The 24913-nt window shown below is 40.8% G+C and overlaps 1 protein-coding gene across 1 annotated transcript in view; it reads left to right on the top strand.

The window, feature by feature from the left end:
- Positions 1-1376: 1376 nt before the first annotated feature.
- LOC135524113 (kit ligand-like) overlaps positions 1377-24913 on the top strand; it is a 49042-nt gene continuing 25505 nt past the window's right edge. Inside the window, exon 1 of the mRNA XM_064951318.1 lies at positions 1377-1615. Within this exon, the coding sequence (XP_064807390.1) occupies positions 1601-1615 (15 nt within the window). The 5' untranslated portion in view covers positions 1377-1600. The remainder of the gene's footprint in view (positions 1616-24913) is intronic.

Raw genomic sequence — 24913 nt, 5'->3', positions numbered from 1 at the left:
TTGTTGGAAAAATTACTTGTGTCATGCACAAAGTAGATGTCCTAACCGACTTGCCAAAACTATAGTTTGTTAACAAGAAATTTGTGGAGTGGTTGAAAAACGAGTTTTAATAATTCCAACCTAAGTGTATGTAAACTTCCAATTTCAACTATATATCCAAACAAATTCTAGTTTACAGTGACAGCCTATTGAACCCATAACCTTGGCTTTGCAAGCACCATGCTTTACCAACTGAGCCACATAGGACCTTTGCTTTATTATCACATGGTACCCTGGATGATAACTACACCAAATAACTACACCACAGAACAAGTCGACCCATTGGAAAAGGTTCATAGAGTCGTCATAGATTTAGTGTAAAATCAGTCACATCAGCCTATGTTTCAGTTGGCCTCCATTAATTTCATTGTGAAGGAACTGAATTCATTTTTCAATGCAATCAAGGAATAAATATTGATGTAAAAGGCCAACAGGCTGAAAATGTGTGTTACTGTGAGGAAAATCTTAAAAGATAGTGCAGAGATGTGAGTTATACGTATTTAGCTAAATTTTACCAGAGTGTCTGCTAAATTACTAAAATGTAATGTTGGTAGTGAGGTTTGAGGTTAAGACGGGCTTAGGAGATCTTATACGTTTTGTTCTATGAGATAATATCAGTCATTTAATAATATGACCTTCATGACTTATGAAGCCTTTATGTGCTTTAAAAAAAAACATAAATGCATAAAAATTTACAAAATGTGACGTTAGCTGATGAAGATGATCTCATTGAACAAAACGTATAACATTTACCAAATAAGTAGTTTCTGGGAATTATTTAAAATAAACTACAAAAATGCAATTTATTATGTCTTAGGCTGCTGAACGGACCATGGCGGAGTTAAGCTTGCAAAAATACGGCATTACTCTTTCTCTCTATAGCTGAGACAGGGAACTGTCTGGATGTAGTGGCACCCCCTGGTGGCCTTAACTGGTGCTCCCCCCACCCTTCCTTGGGTTGCCCCAGCCCATGCAGGGAGCTGGCTGAATGCGTGGTGTTGCCTGGTGGCCATGGGCGAGAGTTAGGACCCCTCCAGTGGTTGCCTCCCCCTCACTGGGCCCTCTCCCCTCATCTCCTTGGGGCAGGGAGCTGACTGGTTGAAGTGGCGCCTCCTAGTGGATGCGGGTGGGGGTCAAAATTGACCATAACAAGCATTTGAAGAAAGCAAGTGAAAAATGAAAATTACAAGTGTTAATGCATGTTCCTGGTAAGACGATTTGAACCTTTTGGCTTTCCATATAGTAGAGCAGCAGACGGGCGGGATCGGTTCCTGTGGGCGGCACTTGGAGCGTGCATAAAAGGTGTTGCCCTGTAAAAAAAAAGGCTTCAACTCACAATGGTCTCGTAGTCCACTTTCATGCGCACGCTATGAAGTGTGAATACCATACAACAGAGCTTATTGCAGCAGTTTTATGCGGTTTAATATTTTTTTCCCTGTTTGGATACTACTGACTGGGGCATTGGATATGTGCACGCGGGATGATGAAAACCCCTTTCCTCCCCGCAGAAGTAAGATAAAATAGGGTTTCGAATACATTGGATTTACTCCTCTCGTTCCATATGAAGAAGTCAAAAGTAAGTTAACATCGGAACTGAACATTTTCTTACTCACTTTCTTGTTATAGGCTGTCTTATTTTCATGTCCTTTTACGCCTGGTGCGGTGCGCGTATTCGAGTGGCAGGTGAGAAAACGAAAGGTGTGAATTGGCCTATTTCTGTCCATAGATTTTGAGAAGTATGCATCAATATCATTGACATGAAGCCCGTTCCTTTAGTGGTCAGCGTCTTTGGAAACGTTTGTTAAGTTAAGCACCTCACTCCCCATTTTTCCAATACGGCCAAACAGAAAATGCCAACGGTAATTATGTTTGGGTGTCCGAACTGACCAGGCACCTAATCATCCTAGATTTTCTCATATATCGTATCACAGTAACACACGAATGACATTTAGTGGCCTATATGCCTGCACATATCCCATGATGTGTACAATGAGTGCGCCCAAGTTGAATTGTGTGCAATAATGTACAATCTTTTCGCGCGTAGGGTCTAATCGTTTTCCTTTCATGAAATCACGGTAGTTTGTGGTTTAAGGTTATAACCTTAGGTAATAAGCAATGATAAACATACTGTAAGTTCATGACAGTATGTTCAGTATTTTGATGTGCCATGCGCTATGCCTATTGGTTTTTGGTTTGGGGGTACTGAAATGAAAGTGTAATACAGGCTATTGGTTTTGGCACACTGCATACACTGCATTGGGAAAGTATTCAGGCCCCTTGACTTTTTCCACATTTTGTTACGTTACAGCCTTATTCTAAAATTGATTAAATGACTTGTTTTCCTCAATCTACACATAATATCCAATAATGACAAAGAGAAAACAGGTTTTTAGAATTTTTCAGAACCTCTCAGAAGGACAACAATCTCTGCAGCACTCCACCAATCAGGCCTTTATGGTAGAGTGGCCAGACGGGACACACTCCTCAGTAAAGGGCACATGATAGCCCACTTGGAGTTCCCGAAAAGGCACCTAAAGGACTCTCAGACCATGAGAAACAAGATTCTCTTCCCTGATGAGACCAATATTTAACTCTTTGGCCAGGCTTGAACCTGATGCACCCCATCCAACCGACCAGAGCTTGAGAGGATCTGCACAGAAGAATGGGAGAAACTCCCCAAATACAGGTGTTTCAGGTTTGTAGCGTCATACCAAAGAAGAATCGAGGCTGTAATGCCTGCCAAAGGGTCTGAATACTTATGTAAATGTGATATTTCCAGTTTTTTTTATATACATTTGCTAAAGTTTCTAAACCTGTTTTTGCTTTGTCATTATGGGGTATTATGTGTAGATTGATGGAAAGAAAAATAGAAACTATTTAATTCATCTTAAAATAAGGCTGTAATGTAATTTTGTTGGGGGAAAGATCAAGGGGTCTGAATACTTTCCAAATGCTCATTTTTACATCAATGGTGGGGAAAATTGTTGTACTTCAGTATTCTACACAGCCTCTCAACATCCTGTTTTTGAATAGCCTAACAATATCCAGGTCGTTTATTTATGTAGGCCTACAGTGTGGTCTGAAATTATTGACACCCTTGATAGAGATAATAAAATAATGACCATATAACATAAATAATTCAAATCCTGAGGTGTATTGTATGCTCAAATTGGGAAATGATTTTATACTAATACAATTGCTTCAGAGGGATTTTGTTTAACAAATAATAAAACATTCTCAAAGGTAGAGGTCAAAATTGACACCCCTAAAGATAAGTTATTAATGAAATAGTGAAGTTTAGTATTTGGTCCCATATTCCTAGCACACAATGACTAAATCAAACTTGTCACTATATAGACTTGTTGGATGCATTTCCAATTAATTTTGGTTGCGTTTCAGATTATTTTCTGCCCAATAGAAATTAATGGTAAATGTATTGTCATTTGAGTCACTTTTTATTATAATTAAGAATATAATCTGTTTCTAAACACTTCTACATTAGTGAAACAACATCTCTTTCTCTGAGCAATTGCATAAAATAATAGAATTTACCCTTTTTATTTGCATACAACACAGCTCAGTATTTGAATTATTTATTTTATACAGTCATATTGCTCATCTTTATCAATGGTGTCAATAATTTCCGACCCCACTGGGTATATGTATGTGTCACGTTCTGACCTTAGTTCCTTTATTATGTCTTTGTGTTAGTTTGGTCAGGGCGTGAGTTGGGGTGGGTAGTCTATGTTCTTTTTTCTATGTAGTATTTGTGTGTTTGGCCTGGTATGGTTCTCAATCAGAGGCAGGTGTCTTTCGTTGTCTCTGATTGAGAATCATACTTAGGTAGCTTGTTTTCCCCATTTTAGTTGTGGGTGATTGTTTTCTGTCTGTGTCGTCACCAGACAGAACTGTTTTGTTTTTGTTCGTTCTCCTTGTTATTTTGTGTTCCGTGTTAATAAACATCAACATGGACACGTACCACGCTGCATATTGGTCCGATCCTTCATACTCCTCGTCAGAGGAAGACGAATCGCGTTAGAGTATGACAGTGTATGTATTATGTGTGTAATGTACAGTCTCTCTTTTTGTAATTTCAACAGTGAAACAATAGAGTAAAATACTGTTATTAATGTTTTAAAACAATGCTGTAGATTGCACTGCATTCTAGGTAAAATTCTGAAAATTACTGTTATTGACTTTAATTGGAAGCCAGCTGAAACAATGAATCTAAAACACTTTCTTAACAGTAATAGTTTATGCCTACTCTAGATTAAAATTATCCGTTTCAGGAGCGAGACACATGAAGCTCCGACTATTTTAGTAAATATCTTCTTGAAGCGTCTGTGGTGGAAGAATATTTTCAGCAGCTGCTGGGTACCTTGACTTGTTTATAAGTATCTTTATTGAATTGAATCACTGCATGTTTTCTTAACTTAGCTAGCTAGCTGAAGTTGACACATGAAATTTTGGTCTGCTCTAAATTGCTCATAAATATCTTGCTGTGTGACCTAGAAAAGCATCACCTCCTAAATGATAATAAAGCGGTATGTTTTCACCATTACTACAGAGAAATGGCATGTTACTAGGAGTTCAAAGGATGTGACCCATATTACTGGCACAATGTTTTTTTGGGAGGCTTGATGGGCCACATTTTGCACATAAACCGTGGGCTGTACTCTAAAGCCGCTGCGAATGACTAGTGCACCAGTGTGTATCGAGGTGCCTGCCGACCTAAGGTGCACTGGGCAGCTGTAGCCTGTCATAGTGTCACTGGCGGTAGCTTGTAACATGGACTGCAAAATGCCATGTAATGTTACAGTATTAGTAAACCTATTCACTTTATCAGTAGTACGTAAACATTTGGTGGAAAAGAAAGGAAAATGTGAGTCTGGTAAATAATCTGTGGGATTGTGTAGGCTACAGAAATGTTTTATTAGTTAGCAAGGGTTTGAAGTATGTGTATCTCGCTGTCGATTTTGTTCAATGACTACATTGATTTCAAAAAACTATATTGGATATATGCTGTAAGTTAGAATCAACCCAAGATGATGAACCCTGAAGATGGGACAAAGTGCATGAAAGGGTGGCTCAGAACAGCAGGCTTTTTCTCAACCCCGACATTGCCCCATTGTTCCAAGAGTTTACTGAGTTTGAATTAAGAACTTTAGCGAGGCAAGCACGCACACAACACCAGTTTGATATGCCCCTTGTCACCTGTGTTTTTGCCCACAGATGAACTGCGCTGGTGCTCTGCCTCTCATATTCTTTATTTGTCTATACTTGTCCTAATTAAGGGTGAGAAGAACTAACATAATCAGAACTGAGGATGATTGTTAGAGCCCCATGAGGAACACCTGATGCTGCGCTGAGTTCTCTCTGGATGCTCTCCTGCCCAAACTATCCCGTTGTGTGTTTCACCTACTCGGGAACCCCCTTACTCTTAGTAGTTTCCCCTGATCATAGATCTAGGATTGTACCCAATCCCAATTTTTAACTCTATCTCTCTTTGTCTCTCTCTCCCCCACAGGCACACAATATCGTTTTTAGATTAGTGATGCTCTTATCTGGTTGCATGCGTTAACTGTAACTTCTATGGTCAATTATGTTCATTTGTTTATGTTACCAATATGAATACATTTATTTTATGTTCAAATGTATTGTTTTTCTTACTTTTAGATTTTAGGGAAAATGTCACTGTAAATTTACAGCATTATCCTAGCATGAGAGTTGCCAGATTAATACTGTAATTTTGCTTCACATTAGAGATGCTATAATATGTTTCACAGTACTATTTTCCTTACTGTAAAACATTACAGCATCCATGTACATTTACAGCAGGGATGCTGTATGTTTTTACAGTAAGGAAAATAGTACTGTGAAATATACAACATCTCTGCTGTAAAACAAAATTACAGTATTAAGCAGGCAACTCTGGTGCCAGGATAATGCAGTAGCTTTACAGGGAATGTTTTTACAGTGTATTTCTAAGACAGTTTTCTGCTCTGAACATTAAAGTTGATCCTACCATATCACGTTTTAATGTCACATGCACAAGTACAGTGAAATGCCTTTTTTTTTACAAACTCAAAACCCAACAATGCAATATTCAATGTATTACAACAACAACAAAAAACACGAGAAATATGAAATGCACAATTTAAGTAAGCATACTAAATACAGGAAATATTAGTCAGTTCCAATAGCATATTTACATGTGCAAGAGAATATAAGATAAACAGAGTAGCAGCAGCAGCTTGCATGTGAGTGGGTGTGTAGAGTCAGTATAAATGTGTGAGTGAGCAAATTATGGAGTGTTTGTGTGTGTGTGTGAGGGATGTGTGTAAATACTTAAATAAAAGGTCAAAGATACCAGGTAAATTTGGTCCATGTAGCTATTGTAGCTGTTAGCTATTTATCAGTTGTACTGCTTGCGAATAGAAGCTGTTCAAGAGCCTGTTGGTGTCAGACTTGATGCACCAGTACCTCTTGCCATGCGGCAGCAGAGAAAATAGTCTAAAATAGTCTTATTTATTTCCGGGCCTTCTTTTCACACTGCCCGTTAGAGGTCCTGGATTCATGGTGTCATCAGCAAACTTGATAATGGTGTTGGAGCTGTGCGTGGCCACACAGTCGTGAGGGAACAGGGAGTACAGGAGGGGACTGCTCCAACACCCCTGTTGGGTACTTGTGTTAAGGGTCAGCGTGATGGAGGTGATGTTGCCTTCCCTCACCACCTGGGGTCGGCCTGTCAAAGTCCAGGATCCAGTTGCAGACCCAGAGTCCTTATCCTAACTTTCCTTGTATCCAGACTTGGTATATGAGCCTAACTGAAATCAGGTGTTTCTCACGTTCACCATAGCCTCCAGTGGGAACTTTACTGTAGCCTAATCTTTTAGTCAGTACAACTTTTTTCTCTGATTCAGTTAGTATAATTGAACTTCTCACATCAAGACTTGCATTCCTGTTTCTTATTTACACAGCAACTTCAGCACAGCAACTGACAAATACATTATGCACGCTGTGAAACTTTGCACCCTTTGGTAGGCCGATGATATACAGTCTATCCAGTGTTCTCAATAACTTGTCTGGTTAAATTAAAATATTATATAAATCCTGATAATTCATAGTAACGCAAATGTTCTGCCTGTTCCATGTTGTGTGGAAACCCTTATTGGCAATGTCCTGCTAAACGGGTTATATCAATCTAGAGTACTCTATCGCTAGGAACAAAACTTTATTGACTCCAATGAGCCACTCATAGTTTTGACATATGTATGGTAGCTCACAGAAAAGAGGAAACATTCCCCTCTTTCATTTCCCTCTTGCTTATTTTTTATCAAGTCAACTACAGTAATAACATATTTAAAAAAATCCCATTGTGCAATAGTCTGCAGCTGCTGCTGAAAAATAAATATAGCTATAAAAGTATAATACGACACAGAATGTGTGAAATGTTTGGCTATCAAGAAAATGTGTTAGGTGAGGTGCGTAACTTTGTGCATTGCTCTTTAGAAATGCTCATCGACAGATAAGCTACACATACTGTACCTCCTTGGTGTTTTGTTTTATGTCTGCTATTAAACATATCCATGACCACCTTCCTCGAAGGTCCCAAATGCCTCAGTATTCAAGCTTTCCAAGACCACAATAAGGCTGAGTATATCAGCCTTATGGTGGGCTCCAAGGTCTCCTTAGAAGTTAGGGTCCCAAGGCACCTGTGGAGACACCGGGGGGTGCAGAGAGGGGTCACACACCGACAGCCCTGTTTGTATCTCTGCTTTACGATGTGCCCCCTGTGGAGAGCCAAGCATATTTAGGAAGAGATAGTGATCCAGCGGAAGGGGTCAATGAGGCTATGAATTGAGTGAGATTTCCCCCTCAGGTATTACAACCTTTCGGTGGGGGTAGAAACTGCGGAAGATGACACCCATTCCGCAATTAGGTCAACCTTCAAGGGGATGCTTTTTTGTTGTTGTTGTTCTATGTCATAATTTACCAGGCAACAATTCAGAGGGCTAAACTTCTGGAAAGTGTTAAGGGCAAGCCACAAAACATGGCCTGAGTGAAAGAAAGTGGTTAAAACCTGTTAAGCCTACCCCCTACTTTTTTGAACATTCTGTTAAAAATCGCGCAACATTTCAGCGTCCTGCTACTCATGCCAGGAACATAGTATATGCATAAGATTAGTATGTGTGGATAGAAAATACTCTGACGTTTCTAAAACTGGTTAAATCACGGCTGTGACTATAACAGAGCTTGTGTTTCATCGAAAAGCGCAAGAAAAACTGATCACTGAAAACTGGAAAAAGTATCAATGCGCCACTTGCATGTATTGTTTTTGGGAAACCAAATTACATGGGGCTGAGATTGCAAGTCCTACAGCTTCCACACGATGTCGCCAGTCTTGTCAAATGCCTGGGCTTTGTTTCTTGGTCAAACGAGTAAGAGAGAGCCCATTCCTTCCGGTCTCCGACAGGATGTTTTGGAGGAGAAATTTTCGACCATGAGTTCAAGACGTGGAGCTATTGAATACACATCGCCCCGTGATCAATTTGATAGATTATTAACGTTTACTAATACCTAAAGTTGGATTACAAAAGTATTGCGAAGTGTTTTGTGAAAGTTTATCGTCAACTTTTTTAATGTAAAAAAATGACGTTGCGTTTAAAACGCTGTTTTTTCCTGGATCACACACTTTTCATAGATCGATATTTAGGGTATATATGGACCGATTTAATCGAAAAAAAGACCCAATAGTGATGTTTATGGGACATATAGGAGTGCCAACAAAGAATCTCATCAAAGGTAATGAATGTTTTATATTTTATTTTTGCGTTTTGTGTAGCGCCGGCTACGCTAATTCCTTTGTTTACGTCCCCTTCTGGTATTTCGGCGTGTTGCCTGCTATCAGATAATAGCTACTCATGCTTTCGCCGAAAAGCATTTTACAAATCTGACTCGTTGGCTAGATTCACAACGAGTGTAGCTTGAATTGAGTACCCTGTATGTGAATTTTAATGAACGTTTGAGTTTTAACGAGTGCTATTAGCATTTGGTGTAGCGCATTTGCATTTATTGTTGGCAAGGTGGGACGCTAGCGCGTCGGGTTGCTCAGAGAGGTTAAACTAAACAGTTCAGGGGATTTTTGCATGATTGCCAGTGAAATGGAAAGCTGCTGAGGCTGTCTGCATCCCAAATTACACCCTATTCCCCATAGGGGGAAAGTAGTGCACTATAAAGGGAATAGGGTGCTATGTCTCCTGTACTCTAGACTCCACATGCCTGAGAATGCTAGTAAAATGGGTCAGACTGGATGGTCTGTAAGCAGCTCAGGTATGCTAAATCAACATGTGTCCCTGCTGAGACTAACAGCATTATTGTCAGTCATGACTTTTTACCATACATTCTACCCACAGACTGGTATTAGAGAGGCAAATCACGATTGAGGAATTCTTTGACCAGACTTGAAATACTTGTGAAGCACCGACACTGAGTGAAATATTTGTTTCCCTTTTGCCTGAAGCAAAACAAAAGCCTGACTGACCAGCAGCATGTTTGTAGGAGCCTGTAATGCAGGCTGTAATACAGGGGATAGGCTCTAACAATCACCTGTAGGGCTGTACCTTTTGAAGTCGGAAGTTTTACACACACCTTAGCCAAATACATTTAAACCTCAGCATTTCACAATTCCTGACATTTAATCCTAGTAAAAATCTCTGTCTAAGGTCAGTTCGGATCACCACTTTATTTTAAGAATGTGAAATGTCAGAATAATAGTAGAGAATGATTTATTTCAGCTTTTATTTCTTTCATCACATTCCCAGTAGGTTAGAAGTTTGCATACACTCAATTAGTATTTGGTATAATTTATGGACATAATTAGATAAGTATTCACCCCCCTGAGTCAATAAAGCAATAAGGCCCGGGGGTGGGGCAGTAAATATAAATGTTTTGTCATACCTATGGTATACTGTCTGAGATACTACGACAATCTTCCAATCAGCATTCAGGGCTCGAACCGCCCAGTTTATAATACATGTTAGAAACACATTTGTCAGTGATTACAGCTGTAAGTCTCTTAATTATTTTCAAAATTATTCAAGCTCTGTCAAGGTGTTGGTGATCATGGCTTAAGTACAATTTTCTTAATATAGATTATCAATCAGATTTCATTCAAAACTGTAACTTGGCCACTCTGGAACTTTCACTGTCTTCCTGGTAAGCAACTTCAGTGTAGATTTGGCTTTGTGTTGTAGGTTATTGTCCTGCTGAAAGGTGAATTTCTCTCCCAGTATATGGTGTAAAGCAAACAGAAGCAGGTTTTCCTCTAGAATTTTGCCTGTGCTCAGCTCCGTCCCACATTTTTTCACCCTGAAAAACTCCCCAGTCTTTGCCAATGTCAAGCATACCCATACCATGATGCAGCCACCACCATACTTGAAAATAAGGAGGCAGTTACTCAGTGATGTGTTGGATTTGATCCAATATAAATACTTTCATCAAACAAAACTGTAGTATATACTATAGTAATTTATGTAGTGTTTTTGCAGATTGTAGTATTTACTGTTGTGTTTTTGCAGGCTGTTGTATACTGTAGTATTTACTGTTGTGTGTTGGCAGACATCACTGTAGTATTTGCTAGAGTGGTTTTGTTTTATTTTCTTTGACATAGAAGTGGAGGCTTTCTCCTTTAGGAAACCTGAAGCAGAAATACAAAAATAGCATAATTTTCATAACCTGTAGGTAGGACTGGGATCTGATGGATAGTTATTTTCTATAGCCTGTAGGAAACACAATATATGGTCTATACTTCGCATGTAGGTTTCTCACTTCTGGGTAGCACAAATTGTAATATGGGGGAGGGGGATGTGCAACATATTTGTAATTAAATACTCTCGTGAATGTACCAGCCCCCTCATTATCTCAACCAATCATGGCTAGCAAAAGATTCTGTACTTTCTCCATGGCTAAGCAGCTTTGTGATTTCCAGTGAAGTAGTAATGTCTGTCTTCTGCCTCATTTCTTTTTGTAGGCGTGTGACCATCAAGGCAAATTATGAGCCGAATCCAAACTCAGATGATTGTATTTACACTGCGTTTTCACATTAGACATGCATTGATGTCAACAGTAGATTTGAAATAGAAGTAGGCACATCTAAAGTTAGGGTGTGATTATACATGTGTACGAGGCAGAGAACAAGCCATTGGATGTATAGTTAATTATGTTTACTTTTTCCCTGCGGCAGTGGATAAATCCACCACTGTCTATGACGCTGCTACTGTAATTCATGATATTTGATTTTCAAGGAAATGTTGGAGGGGGTGCCGCTAGTTGGATTTCTAAGTCACTTAGTAATGTCCTTGTTGTCGACTATTGTTGCTGGAAATGGCTGATTTTTAATTGAATACCTACAGAGGCCCATTGTCAGCAACCATACTTTCTGTGTTCCAGTGGCACGTTGTGTTAGCCAATCCAAGTTCATAATTTTAAAGGCTAATTGATCATTAGAAAACCCTTTTGCAATTATGTTAGCACAGTTGAAAACTGTGGCGACTCCGCGATGCTGGCCTTCTAGGCAGAATTGCAAAGAAAAAGCTATTTCTCAACTGGACAATAAAAAGAAAAATTAAGATGGGCAAAAGAACAGACACTGGACAGAGGACTCTGCCTAGAAAGCCAGCATCCCGGAGTCACCTCTTCACTGTTGACCTTGAGACTGGTGTTTTGCAGGTACTATTTACCAGAGGTGTGGACTCGAGTCACATGACTTGGACTCGAGTCACAAATATGAGGACTTGCAACTCGACTTAGAGTTTAACACCAATGACTCGTGACTTGACTTGACTTGGACTTGAGCCTTATGACTCGTCCTGACTTGATACCCTCCCCAAGCCCAAATATTAAAAACAATGCTATTAAAAAAAGATTGCAGCGCATCAACTCTTCATTACAGTTTGAATTGGACAGCAGCCAATCAAATTGTGCGTGGTAGTGCAGAGGAACGTCAGCAGGTGAATTCAGATGGAGCCCTTGGAAAGACGATACCCAAAAATAGTATTTTTGTATATAAAGACGATGCTGTATCAACAAAAAAAGGATTGCAACTTACAGACGGAGGCGCAACAATTTCCAACTTTGTTCGACAATTGAAGCTGCACAAAGAACGGTAAGTCGTGGCTAGTATAGTCGACAGCTATCCATCACACAAGGTTGTGTGTTTGAGTGTGTGTAACTTGTTTGTTTCATGGGTTTCTTTTTGCTGGCTTTTGATGTCTGGAGCCGGTATTATGTGCACTCACTGCTTGCCTAGATTAGACTTGCAGATTGACTCACCACCACGCTGTTTGGAGCTGGAAAATATCAAAATGAGCACATTTGTGGCGGAGTGCCTCCTAGAATGGTTGTGTACTCTTCCTAACCTGCTGATTATGGCGAGTGCTTGAACCCTCTGATTGTGTTTATGCTTCACACAAATCCCACCATCCCTCTCTCTGCTGTCCTCGGCTGTTTTGAGCTTTCTCTATTGATAATGAAGAACGGAGGCTTATTTCATCTGAGGCACTGCATTCAGATACAGTTTTCCACATAGAAATGCAATATATAGATCTGTACTCAATTCTCTATTCCATACGGCAAAGGCTGTTGTAGGTGATATATTTCTATGTGAATTGTCATGTTGGATGGCCTGCAGACACTCTGCTGCTTAATTAATTCATCTAGAGAGAGATCATGGCTACCCTTGTATTTCCATGGAAATATAACTTTTATTTGGAAAGTAATAAATATAGATATTTTTAAAAGCATTCATAATTTGCGTGAATGTAAAATACTAACTATTACCCTTGTTAAAATATGAAATGGTATTACATTTGGTGAAGAGCACATTATGACTTGTTTAGGACTTGATACTTGACTTGAGACTTGACTCGGACTTGCCTGTCTTTTTTTCACCTTTATTTAACCAGGTAGGCTAGTTGAGAACAAGTTCTCATTTGCAACTGCGACCTGGCCAAGATAAAGTGTAGCAGTGTGAACAGACAACACAGAGTTACACAAGGGGTAAACAATTAACAAGTCAATAACACAGTAGAAAAAAAGAGTCTATATACATTGTGTGCAAAAGGCATGAGGAGGTAGGCGAATAATTACAATTTTGCAGATTAACACTGGAGTGATAAATGATCAGATGGTCATGTACAGGTAGAGATTTTGGTGGGTAAAAAAGCAGAAAAGTAAATAAATATAAACAGTATGGGGATGAGGTAGGTAAAATTGGGTGGGCTATTTACCGATAGACTAGGTACAGCTGCAGCGATCGGTTAGCTGCTCAGATAGCAGATGTTTGAAGTTGGTGAGGGAGAAAGTCTCCTACTTAAGCGATTTTTGCAATTCGTTCCAGTCGCAGGCTGCAGAGAACTGGAACGAAAGGCGGCCAAATGAGGTGTTGGCTTTAGGGATGATCAGTGACCAGTGAACTGAGATAAGGCGGAGCTTTACCTAGCATGGACATGTAGATGACCTGGAGCCAGTGGGTCTGGCGACAAATATGTAGCGAGGGCCAGCCGACTAGAGCATACAGGTCGCAGTGGTGGGTGGTATAAGGTGCTTTAGTAACAAAACGGATGGCACTGTGATAAACTGCATCCAGTTTGCTGAGTAGAGTGTTGGAAGCTATTTTGTAGATGACATCGCCAAAGTCGAGGATCGGTAGGATAGTCAGTTTTACTAGGGTAAGTTTGGCGGCGTGAGTGAAGGAGGATTTGTTGCGGAATAGAAAGCCGACTCTAGATTTGATTTTAGATTGGAGATGTTTGATATGAGTCCGGAAGGAGAGTTTACAGTCTAGCCAGACACCTAGGTACTTATAGATTTCCACATATTCTAGGTCGGAACCATCCAGGGTGGTGATGCTAGTCGGGCGTGCGGGTGCAGGCAGCGAACGGTTGAAAAGCATGCATTTGGTTTTACTAGCGTTTAAGAGCAGTTGGAGGCCACGGAAGGAGTGCTGTATGGCATTGAAGCTTGTTTGGAGGTTAGATAGCACAGTGTCCAAGGACGGGCCGGAAGTATACAGAATGGTGTCGTCTGCGTAGAGGTGGATCAGGGAATCGACCGCAGCAAGAGTAACATCATTGATATATTCAGAGAAAAGAGTCGGCCCGAGAATTGAACCCTGTGGCACCCCCATAGAGACTGCCAGAGGACCGGACAGCATGCCCTCCGATTTGACACACTGAACTCTGTCTGCAAAGTAGTTGGTGAACCAGGCAAGGCAGTCATCAGAAAAACCGAGGCTACTGAGTCTGCCGATAAGAATATGGTGATTGACAGAGTCGAAAGCCTTGGCAAGGTCGATGAAGACGGCTGCACAGTACTGTCTTATTGATGGCAGTTATGATATCATTTAGTACCTTGAGCGTGGCTGAGGTGCACCCGTGACCGGCTCGGAAACCAGATTGCACAGCAGAGAAGGTACGGTGGGATTCGAGATGGTCAGTGACCTTTTTGTTGACTTGGCTTTCGAAGACCTTAGATAGGCAGGGCAGGATGGATGTAGGTCTGTAACAGTTTGGGTCCAGGATGTCTCCCCCTTTGAAGAGGGGGATGACTGCGGCAGCTTTCCAATCCTTGGGGATCTCAGACCTGAGAGAGAGGTTGAACAGGCTGGTAATAGGGGTTGCGACAATGGCGGCGGATCATATCAGAAATAGAGGGTCCAGATTGTCAAGCCCAGCTGATTTGTACGGGTCCAGGTTTTGCAGCTCTTTCAGAACATCTGCTATCTGGATTTGGGTAAAGGAGAACCTGGAGAGGCTTGGGCGAGTAGCTGCGGGAGGGGGGGCGGAGCTGTTGGCCGAGGTTGGAGTAGCCATCAGGAAGGCATGGCCAGCCGTTGAGAAATGCTTGTTGAAGTTTTCGATAATCATGGATTAATCGGTGGTGACCGTGTTACCTAGCCTCAGTGCAGTGGGCAGCTGGGAGGAGGTGCTCTTGTTCTCCATGGACTTCAGTGTCCCAGAACTTTTTGGAGTTGGAGCGACAGGATGCAAATTTCTGCCTGAAGAAGCTGGCCTTTGCTTTCCTGACTGACTGCGTGTATTGGTTCCTGACTTCCCTGAACAGTTGCATATCGCGGAGACTATTCGATGCTATTGCAGTCCACCACAGGATGTTTTTGTGCTGGTCGAGGGCAGTCAGGTCTGGAGTTAACCAAGGGCTATATATGTTCTTAGTTCTGCATTTTTGAACGGAGCATGCTTATCTAAAATGGTGAGGAAGTTACTTTTAAAGAATGACCAGGCATCCTCTACTGACGGGATGAGGTCAATGTCCTTCCAGGATACCCGGGCCAGGTCGATTAGAAAGGCCTGCACACAGAAGTGTTTTAGGGAGCGTTTGACAGTGATGAGGGGTGGTCGTTTGACTGTGGGTCCGTAGCGGATACAGGCAATGAGGCAGTGATTGCTGAGATCCTGGTTGAAGACAGCGGAGGTGTATTTGGAGGGCCAGTTGGTCAGGATGACGTCTATGAGGGTGCCCTTGTTTACAGATTTAGGGTTGTACCTGGTGGGTTCCTTGATGATTTGTGTGAGATTGAGGGCATCTAGCTTAGATTGTAGGACTGCCGGAGTGTTAAGCATATCCCAGTTTAGGTCACCTAACAGAACACATTCTGAAGCTAGATGGGGGACAATCAATTCACAAATGGTGTCCAGGGCACAGCTGGGAGCTGAGGGGGGTCGGTAGCAGGCGGTAACAGTGAGAGACTTATTTCTGGAGAGAGTAATTTTTTTAATTAGTAGTTTGAACTGTTTGGGTATGGACCTGGAAAGTATGACATTACTTTGCAGGCCATCTCTGCAGTAGACTGCAACTCCTCCCCCTTTGGCAGTTCTATCTTGACGGAAAATGTTATAGTTGGGTATGGAAATCTCAGAATTTTTGGTGGCCTTCCTGAGCCAGGATTCAGACACTGCAATGACATCAGGGTTAGCAGAGTGTGCTAAAGCAGTGAGTAAAACAAACTTAGGGAGGAGGCTTCTGATGTTGATATGCATGACACCAAGGCTTTTTCGATCACAGAAGTCAACAAATGAGGGTGCCTGGGGACATGCAGGGCCTGGGTTTACCTCCACATCACCCGCGGAACAGAGGAGGAGTAGTATGAGGGTGCGGCTAACGGCTATCAAAACTGGTCGCCTAGAGCGTTGGGGACAAAGAATAAAAGGAGCAGATTTCTGGGCATGGTAGAATATATTCAGGGCATAATATGCAGACAGGGGTATGGTGGGGTGCGGGTACAGCGGAGGTAAGCCCAGGCACTGGGTGATGATAAGAGAGGTTGTATCTCTGGACATGCTGGTTGTAATGGGTGAGGTCACCGCATGTGTGGGTGGTGGGACAAAGGAGGTATCAGGGGTATGAAGAGTGGAACTAGGGGCTCCATTGTAAGCTAAAACAATGATAACTAACCTGAACAACAGTATACAAGGCATATTGACATTTGAGGGAGACATACAGCGAGGCATACAGTAATCACAGGTGTTGATTGGGAGAGCTAGCTAAACCAGTAGGTGAGACAACAACAGCTAATCAGCTAACACAACAACAGCAGGTAAAATGGCGTTGACTAGGCAGGGAGGATCAGATTAACTACACACAGAGCCTGAGTGCGGCCGACAGATAAAACATAAACAAACAGAATGGAGTACCGTGATGAATGGACAGTCCAGCAGGCATCAGCTATGTAGCCAAGTGATCACGGTGTCCAGGGGGCAGCGGTGGATGGGACAGGGAAGCTAGACTGGTGAGTATTATCCAGGCTAAAAAAAAACTGGCTGGCTGTGCAGAAGGTAAAACCGCTAGCAGTGGCTAACAATGACTAAATAGCTTGTAGCTAGTTAGCTGGTTGGCTTCTGGAATTCTTGAATGTGTTCTAAAAATTAAAAATAATAGCGATTCCGTATCACATTGAGTGAGGCAGGTTACCGGAAGGTATAATCAAATAAAAAATCGAAAAGAGATTTAAAGTAAATATGGGTCCAGTGAGTGGTTGGCTGGCTGGGGATGCGGCGATTCAGACAGTTAGCAGGCCTGTGCTAACAAGCTAACAGTTAGTAGGCCGGGGCTAAACAAGCGAGCAGTTAGCAGGCCGAATTAGCAAGCAAGCAGATAGCAAGGGCTAGAAAGTTAGCCTTTGGGGACGTCGCGATGGAGGTTGAGTCTGTTTATGCCTCTTCATGCGGTGACATCGATAGACCGGTCGTAGGTCCGGATATTGTAGCCCAGGAGTATGCTTCGGTGGTAGCACAGGAGTTCTGGCCGGGCTAGCTTACAGCTAAGTGGGTGGAAACGCTAGCAAGGAGTAGTCATCCGGGGTTGCGGTTAGCTAGTTAGCTAGTTGTGAAGATCCAGATGAAAAAGTTCAGTTTGCGGTGGGAATCCAGGGATAAAAATAATAGGTCCGTTATGCTCTGGTTAGAGTCGCATTGCTCGAACTGGCGAGAGCTTTCCAAGCTAAAGGTTAGCTGATGACCGCTTGCAATGGTTTGCAGACTGATAGCTGGTAGTTAGCTGGCTAGCTTCAGTTGAGGGGTTCCGGATCCGAAGTAAATATAAATACTTTAGAAAAAAAGCAGATCCACACGCTACATTGGGTGAGGCGGGTTGCAGGAGAGTATTTAGATGTTGAGGTTTAGAAAAATGTTTTAAAAGATATGCGAATAAAAATATGTTAAAAAAACAATGAATATATACAAGGGACACGACCCGATGTCTGACTGCTACGCCATCTTGGATTGCAGATGTGATAGTCTTGACTTGGGATTTGTAAAACAATGACTTGGTCCCGCCTCTGCTATTTACTGAAGCTGCCAGTTGAGGACTTGTGAGGCGTCTATTTCTCAATCTCGACACCCTGATGTACAGTGCCTTGCGAAAGTATTCGGCCCCCTTGAACATTGCGACCTTTTGCCACATTTCAGGCTTCAAACATAAAGATATAAAACTGTATTTTTTTGTGAATAATCAACAACAAGTGGGACACAATCAAGAAGTGGAACGACATTTATTGGATATTTCAAACTTTTTTAACAAATCAAAAACTGAAAAATTGGGCGTGGAAAATTATTCAGCCCCCTGAAGTTAACACTTTGTAGCGCCACCTTTTGCTGCGATTACAGCTGTAAGTCGCTTGGGGTATGTCTCTATCAGTTTTGCACATCGAGAGACTGACATTTTTTCTCATTCCTCCTTGCAAAACAGCTCGAGTTCAGTGAGGTTGGATGGAGAGCATTTGTGAACAGCAGTTTTCAGTTCTTTCCACAGATTTTCGATTGGATTCAGGTCTGGACTTTGACTTGGCTATTCTAACACCTGGATATGTTTATTTTTGAACCATTCCATTGTGGATTTTGCTTTATGTTTTGGATCATTGTCTTGTTGGAAGACAAATCTCCGTCCCAGTCTCAGGTCTTTTGCAGACTCCATCAGGTTTTCTTCCAGAATGGTCCTGTATTTGGCTCCATCCATCTTCCCATCAATTTTAACCATCTTCCCTGTCCCTGCTGAAGAAAAGCAGGCCCAAACCATGATGCTGCCACCACCATGTTTGACAGTGGTGATGGTGTGGTCAGGGTGATGAGCTGTGTTGCTTTTACGCCAAACATAACGTTTTGCATTGTTGCCAAAAAGTTCAATTTTGGTTTCATCTGACCAGAGCACCTTCCACATGTTTGGTGTGTCTCCCAGGTGGCTTGTGGCAAACTTTAAACAACACTTTTTATGGATATCTTTAGGAAATGGCTTTCTTCTTGCCACTCTTCCATAAAGGCCAGATTTGTGCAATATACGACTGATTTTTGTCCTATGGAAAGAGTCTCCCACCTCAGCTGTAGATCTCTGCAGTTCATCCAGAGTGATCATGGGCCTCTTGGCTGCATCTCTGATCAGTCTTCTCCTTGTATGCGCTGAAAGTTTAGAAGGACGGCCAGGTCTTGGTAGATTTGCAGTGGTCTGATACTCCTTCCATTTCAATATTATCGCTTGCACAGTGCTCCTTGGGATGTTTAAAGCTTGGGAAATCTTTTTGTATACAAATCCGGCTTTAAACTTCTTCACAACAGTATCTCGGACCTGCCTGGTGTGTTCCTTGTTCTTCATGATGCTCTCTGCGCTTTTAACGGACCTCTGAGACTATCACAGTGCAGGTGCATTTATACGGAGACTTGATTACACACAGGTGGATTGTATTTATCATCATTAGTCATTTAGGTCAACATTGGATCATTCAGAGATCCTCACTGAACTTCTGGAGAGAGTTTGCTGCACTGAAAGTAAAGGGGCTGAATAATTTTGCACGCCCAATTTTTCAGTTTTTGATTTGTTAAAAAAATATCCAATAAATGTCATTCAACTTCATGATTGTGTCCCACTTGTTGTTTATTCTTCACAAAAAATACAGTTTTATATCTTTATGTTTGAAGCCTGAAATGTGGCAAAAGGTCGCAAAGTTCAAGGGGGCCGAATACTTTCGCAAGGCACTGTACTTCTTGTCTTGCTCAGTTGTGCACCGGTGCCTCCCACTCCTCTATCTCTTCTGGTTAGAGCCAGTTTGCTCTGTTCTGTGAAGTAATACACAGCATTGTATGAGATCTTTAGTTTCTTGGCAATTACTCTCATGGAATAGCCTTCATTTCTCAGAACAACAATAGACTGATGAGTTTCAGAAAGTTTTTGTTTCTGGACATTTTAAGACTGTAATAGAACCCACAAATGCCGATGCTCCAGATACTCAACTAGTCTAAAGAAGGCCAGTTTTATTGCTTATTTAATCAGAAAAACAGTTTTCAGCTGTGCTAACATTGCAAAGGGGTTTTCTAATGATGAATTAGCCTCAACTTGGATTAGCTAACACAACGTGCCATTAGAACACAGGAGTGATGTTTGCTGATAATGGGCATCTATACGCCTATGTCGATATACCATAAATAAATCAGCCGTTTCCAGCTACAATAGTCATTTACAGCATTAACAATGTCTCCACTGTATTTCTGATCAATTTGATGTTATTTTAATGGACATAAAATGTTTTTTTATATATATATATTTATATATTTAAAAAGGAATAGTTTCACCATAAACTTTTTTTTCATCGAAGACCAAATCTTTGAGGCTTCGAGTGAAACACATATATTCTGGTCTTCATTTTGACAGTTGGAAAAGTTAGATATTTTGGTATTTTAGTAGTAAATCTAGTTATTTTGCCCCTAACAGTTAAACTCTGCTTTTGAAATTGTGATTAGAGGCACTTTCTAGAAGGTGGGAGGGGTTAGGTATGAAATACTCTCCCTTCTAGATATGCTGGGTGGTACCACCTCAAGGCTTACTATAAAAGCAGGTGACATGAATGGTCTTGGTAAGTGGAGCGTGCCAATATTTTTTGCATGATGCTTCCTTCTCTAGACGACTGACGTTACACAAAATTCAAAAGGCAGTTAGGCACATTTCTGCATATGACCAAATTCAACATTTTTGCTTACCATTTCATACACATCTGTGCTTTTCAGAAGAAAAAAAAACATGTACGTTAGGTTATGATGATTGTGTTTATATTTGTAGCTACATCCATCGTAACAAGAAATAGATGACAACATGTCAATTCAATGCATTTTTTTCCGCAAACTCTACAACTGATTGTTGGCACAGTCAGCCAAAATAGTTAGCTGATTGTAAATTCTTATCCCACAATTGGCATAAATCTTTTTTTAATGATTATTTTATATACAATATTCATCCCATGCCTAATTCTGAAAAGTGAAAGCGTTCCTGTAAGAGGGATCACCCTGGTAGTAGTTGTATGTTTTTATACAGTACCCAAGACCAATCTGTGAGTTAATTTGACCAATGGAAAAGGATCTACTGCATAAATATTGCAATGCGGGTTGGATTAAATAGAGCCCCTAATCTTCATTTTTCAAGGTGATGATTGCACTTTTGTTTCCAACACAAAAGGTGCAATAAATGTGAGTCTACATTTCAAAGTGGCAATAGGTGTCAGGAACTCAGCGCCTCACCACTGTGGGGTAGCTGTCCAGAGCCATTTTTACTCACCGATGCACATGCTTTTATTATCAGAGGCTGCCAGTAGACTTCTGGTAAGCATGCTCTAGAGAGAAGGTGTTGGGATCAGGTACAACTACGTTTACCCACCCCCACAAAATGAATATTTATGAGCAATATCTCCACCCACAATGTTTTTTAAGGGGTTGTGCAAATGCTGAAATTGGGATTTAGTTACCCTTTAAAAGTGTTCTGTTGACGAAACAGGGTTGACCTAAAAATGAGGGACAGGGTTTTTTCTCCCTGAAATTATTAAACAATGACTTTGTGAAAGCAACAATGACAGTGAAAACTTTCAAATGTTCAAGTTAAATGGGTTAACATATTCCTAGAAGTCAGAGGATGTGACATCTAAGGAAGTCAAAATGCTGTATTTTTATTCGTATAAGAAAATTGGATTTATTGAGTTTTCTATGTAGTCTATGTTAAAGGCTACTTCATTTAATATAACAGGCTTTAAAATACAATATTTGTGCACAATTACTACTTAAAATATCAAAGGGATGCCAAAAGGCACTCATTTCTTGGAATGACCCAGTAGTAGTAGTAGAAGTATTTTATTGATCCGAAGATATACTACTCAATGTGCTCTTTAGTTGCCAACGCAATGTACTTCCAGTACTCAATCTCTTCAGTTGACCACATGGCATTGAGTGAGCCTCTACATTTTAGACAGTATAATCCCCAATGGCATCGTATCCATTTGTTTATTTAGTTAACATGGGCCTTTAAGTGCACCTGAGTGGACAGAGGCAGGCAGAATGCAATTTGTAGATGCAGATTTGATTTATACACGTTTTGTGTGGGCGCTGGTCTGCTTTCTGAATCACTGTGGGAATAGGTCAATCGCATTTCCTGTTTTGTATCATAGACTTTACTTTTCCTGATGGTTTTCACTTTTACCCACACTTGTTGGCCTTCTATTTTGGGTTACCATCAGATATGATGAAACCATTATTTTACACAAATGCCAATGTTCTAAATCTGCTTACACTGTCATTCTTAGACCAAAATCAGAAATGTTTCAGATTTTCATTACATATGATTTTAGCAATACCTGAGAACTGCAGAAATGTTTTTGTTTGTTAAGATGGACAAGACACAATAGAAGCCAGAAGCCTACCAAGACCGTGTCATTGTTGATCCATTCCAGTCAGTAAACAATGCAATGGACCATAAAGCCTTGGTCATAGACCTCAAGTCCACTGAAAAACAATAGTTTGTTCCTCAATAATTTCTTCCATCTCACATGAGACAACATCTAGGCTTTGAAAACAGATTTTATCTGCAAATGTTTTCCTCCTTTATAAAACATTTAGTGCACTGGCAGAGATGTTGTATTGTCTTTAGACCAAAATTATTTAGATGAGATTAGGAACAGGGTCTTTCCTGTGAAAAACTGCTGGCCTAAATTAAAATTTGCCATGTGGTACTAATGATATGCATGGCCCTGTGTTTTGGTACAATGAGATTACTGTATGTTGTTGGAGAGGGCTGGAGAGGAAAGCACAGGCCTGGGTATCTGGAGGGCCTGTTGAGTCTATTTGGTTAATGATACCGCAGGATCAAAGTGGCTGTAGAATCAAAGTAGGTTGTAGACAATGAGGACATGGGTAATCATCATCAGGCAGGGCCGGCCCTATTTTGCCATTGGGAGTAGAGCAGATGTTGCAGTTTTAAAGCAAGCTTTCTGCAATTCTACACATTTTGCCATGGGGCGGAGAGAGGTTTAGACATTTTAAAAACAAATTTCATGCAATTCTACTCATTTTGCCATGTTTCAGAGATAAAAATGGGCAGTTTTACAGCTAATTTCCTGCAATTATACACATTTTGCTGATACTTATGCCATGTTAATGATATCTGAGGATGAGTGAATAACAAAATCCATGGGGGCCCCCAGGAGGTCAGGGCCCCTGGGCACATGCCCTGCATCGGTATTCGGCCATGATTACTACAAGTTTAGATAGCTGGCTAGACTAATTTACCAATCAAAAAATGGTTTGCTGACATGGCTAATTTAATAAATGTCAGTGAATGACATAATGAGAGAAACTGCTGATGCACAACCACATTTCGAGTCCCTAACTGAGCTAAAAAAAAAGACCGCTTATGTCACCTATGCCTGTAGCTGGCCTTGTCATCAGGCAGTGCAGTGCAGCCATCACAACATACCTTTAGCAGTAATGCACCAAACAAAGCATGAACACAGGCTTTTTAAGAACTAGAAAAGTGTGCCTCTTTTTTAATGTTAGTCTGGAGTTCAATCAAACCTGCACTGCAGAAACCTGGCTTTGTTCTTTTTCTACTCAAATGTGCTATGACTTACTGAAGCAAACAAGTAAGCATTCATTTAAGTTCTTTATGAAAATGTGTGTTCGATTTGTTAAAAAATGTAATTTAATCTCCAATTACTATTACTTCCCAACTTACCTTGTTTTCATTTTTATCAAGCACTGGTGTGTCAATTTAAGTAACACAATGCAAAAATCCCCTTCAAAATCTGTCAGTTTAAGCTAGAGATGTCTTTTTTGCATTGGAGGTTAAAGGTGACAGAGCTAGAGCGGTGTTTGTTAGACCATGAGACATCCGGAAAATCGGTCTTCTCACGAATGTCTTTAGCGTCCGACTGTTTTGACCCCTCTACGGAATTATGAGACTCATGAACACGATGGTGTTCTCCGTTTTACTTTACAACCTCCATAAGTGTCACGGGACTCATCTAAAGGTGAACGATACTGTTATTTTTTATTTGGAAGAATTAAGATAGTTTTATGCATACACATAAAAAGGTTAAATATGTGTAAAAAAACATATTATTAAAAATGTGTAAAAAATATATATATATATACAGTGGGGAGGACAAGTATTTGATACACTGCCGATTTTGCAGGTTTTCCTACTTACAAAGCATGTAGAGGTCTGTAATTTTTATCATAGGTACACTTCAACTGTGAGAGATGGAATGTACAACAAAAATCCAGAAAACCACATTGTATGATTTTTAAGTAATTAATTTGCATTTCATTGCAACCTGCAAAATCGGCAGTGAATAAAATACTTGTTCTCCCCAATGTATATACTACCCACAAAACACCAGTCTCAACGTCAACAGTGAAGTGGCAACTCCGGGATGCCACTTCACAGTTCCTCTGTACAGTGTCTGTTCTTTTGCCCATCTTAATCTTTTATTTTTATTGGCCAGTCTGAGAAATGGCTCTTTCTTTGCAACTCTGTCTAGAAGGCCAACATCCCCGAGTCACCTCTTCAATGATGATGTTGAGACTGGTGTTTTGCGGGTACTATTTAATGAAACTGCCAGTTGAGGACTTGTGAGGCGTCTGTTTCTCTAATGTTCTTGTCCTCTTGATCTGTTGTGCACCGGGGCCTCCCACTCCTCTTTCTATTCTGGTCAGAACCAGTTTGCGCTGTTCTGTGAGGGGAGTAGTACACAGTGTTGTACAAGATCTTCAGTTTCTTATCAATTTCTCACGTGGAATGGCCTTCATTTCTCAGAACAACAATAATTTTGCACGCCCAATTTTTTAGTTTTTGATTTGTTAAAAAGATTTGAAATATCCAATAAATGTTGTTCCACTTCATGATTGTGTCCCACTTGTTGTTGAGTCTTCACAAAAAATACAGTTTTATATCTTTATGTTTGAAGCCTGAAATGTGGCAAAAGGTCGCAAAGTTCAAGGGGGCCGAATACTTTCGCAAGGCACTGTAGATATTCCATTTTAAAAATCTGCCA

This window comes from Oncorhynchus masou, chromosome 31, assembly GCF_036934945.1.
Source record: "Oncorhynchus masou masou isolate Uvic2021 chromosome 31, UVic_Omas_1.1, whole genome shotgun sequence".
Taxonomy (NCBI): Eukaryota; Metazoa; Chordata; class Actinopteri; order Salmoniformes; family Salmonidae; genus Oncorhynchus; species Oncorhynchus masou.
The sequence above is the reverse complement of the archived record's forward strand: the minus strand, read 5'-3'. Positions and strand labels throughout refer to the sequence as shown.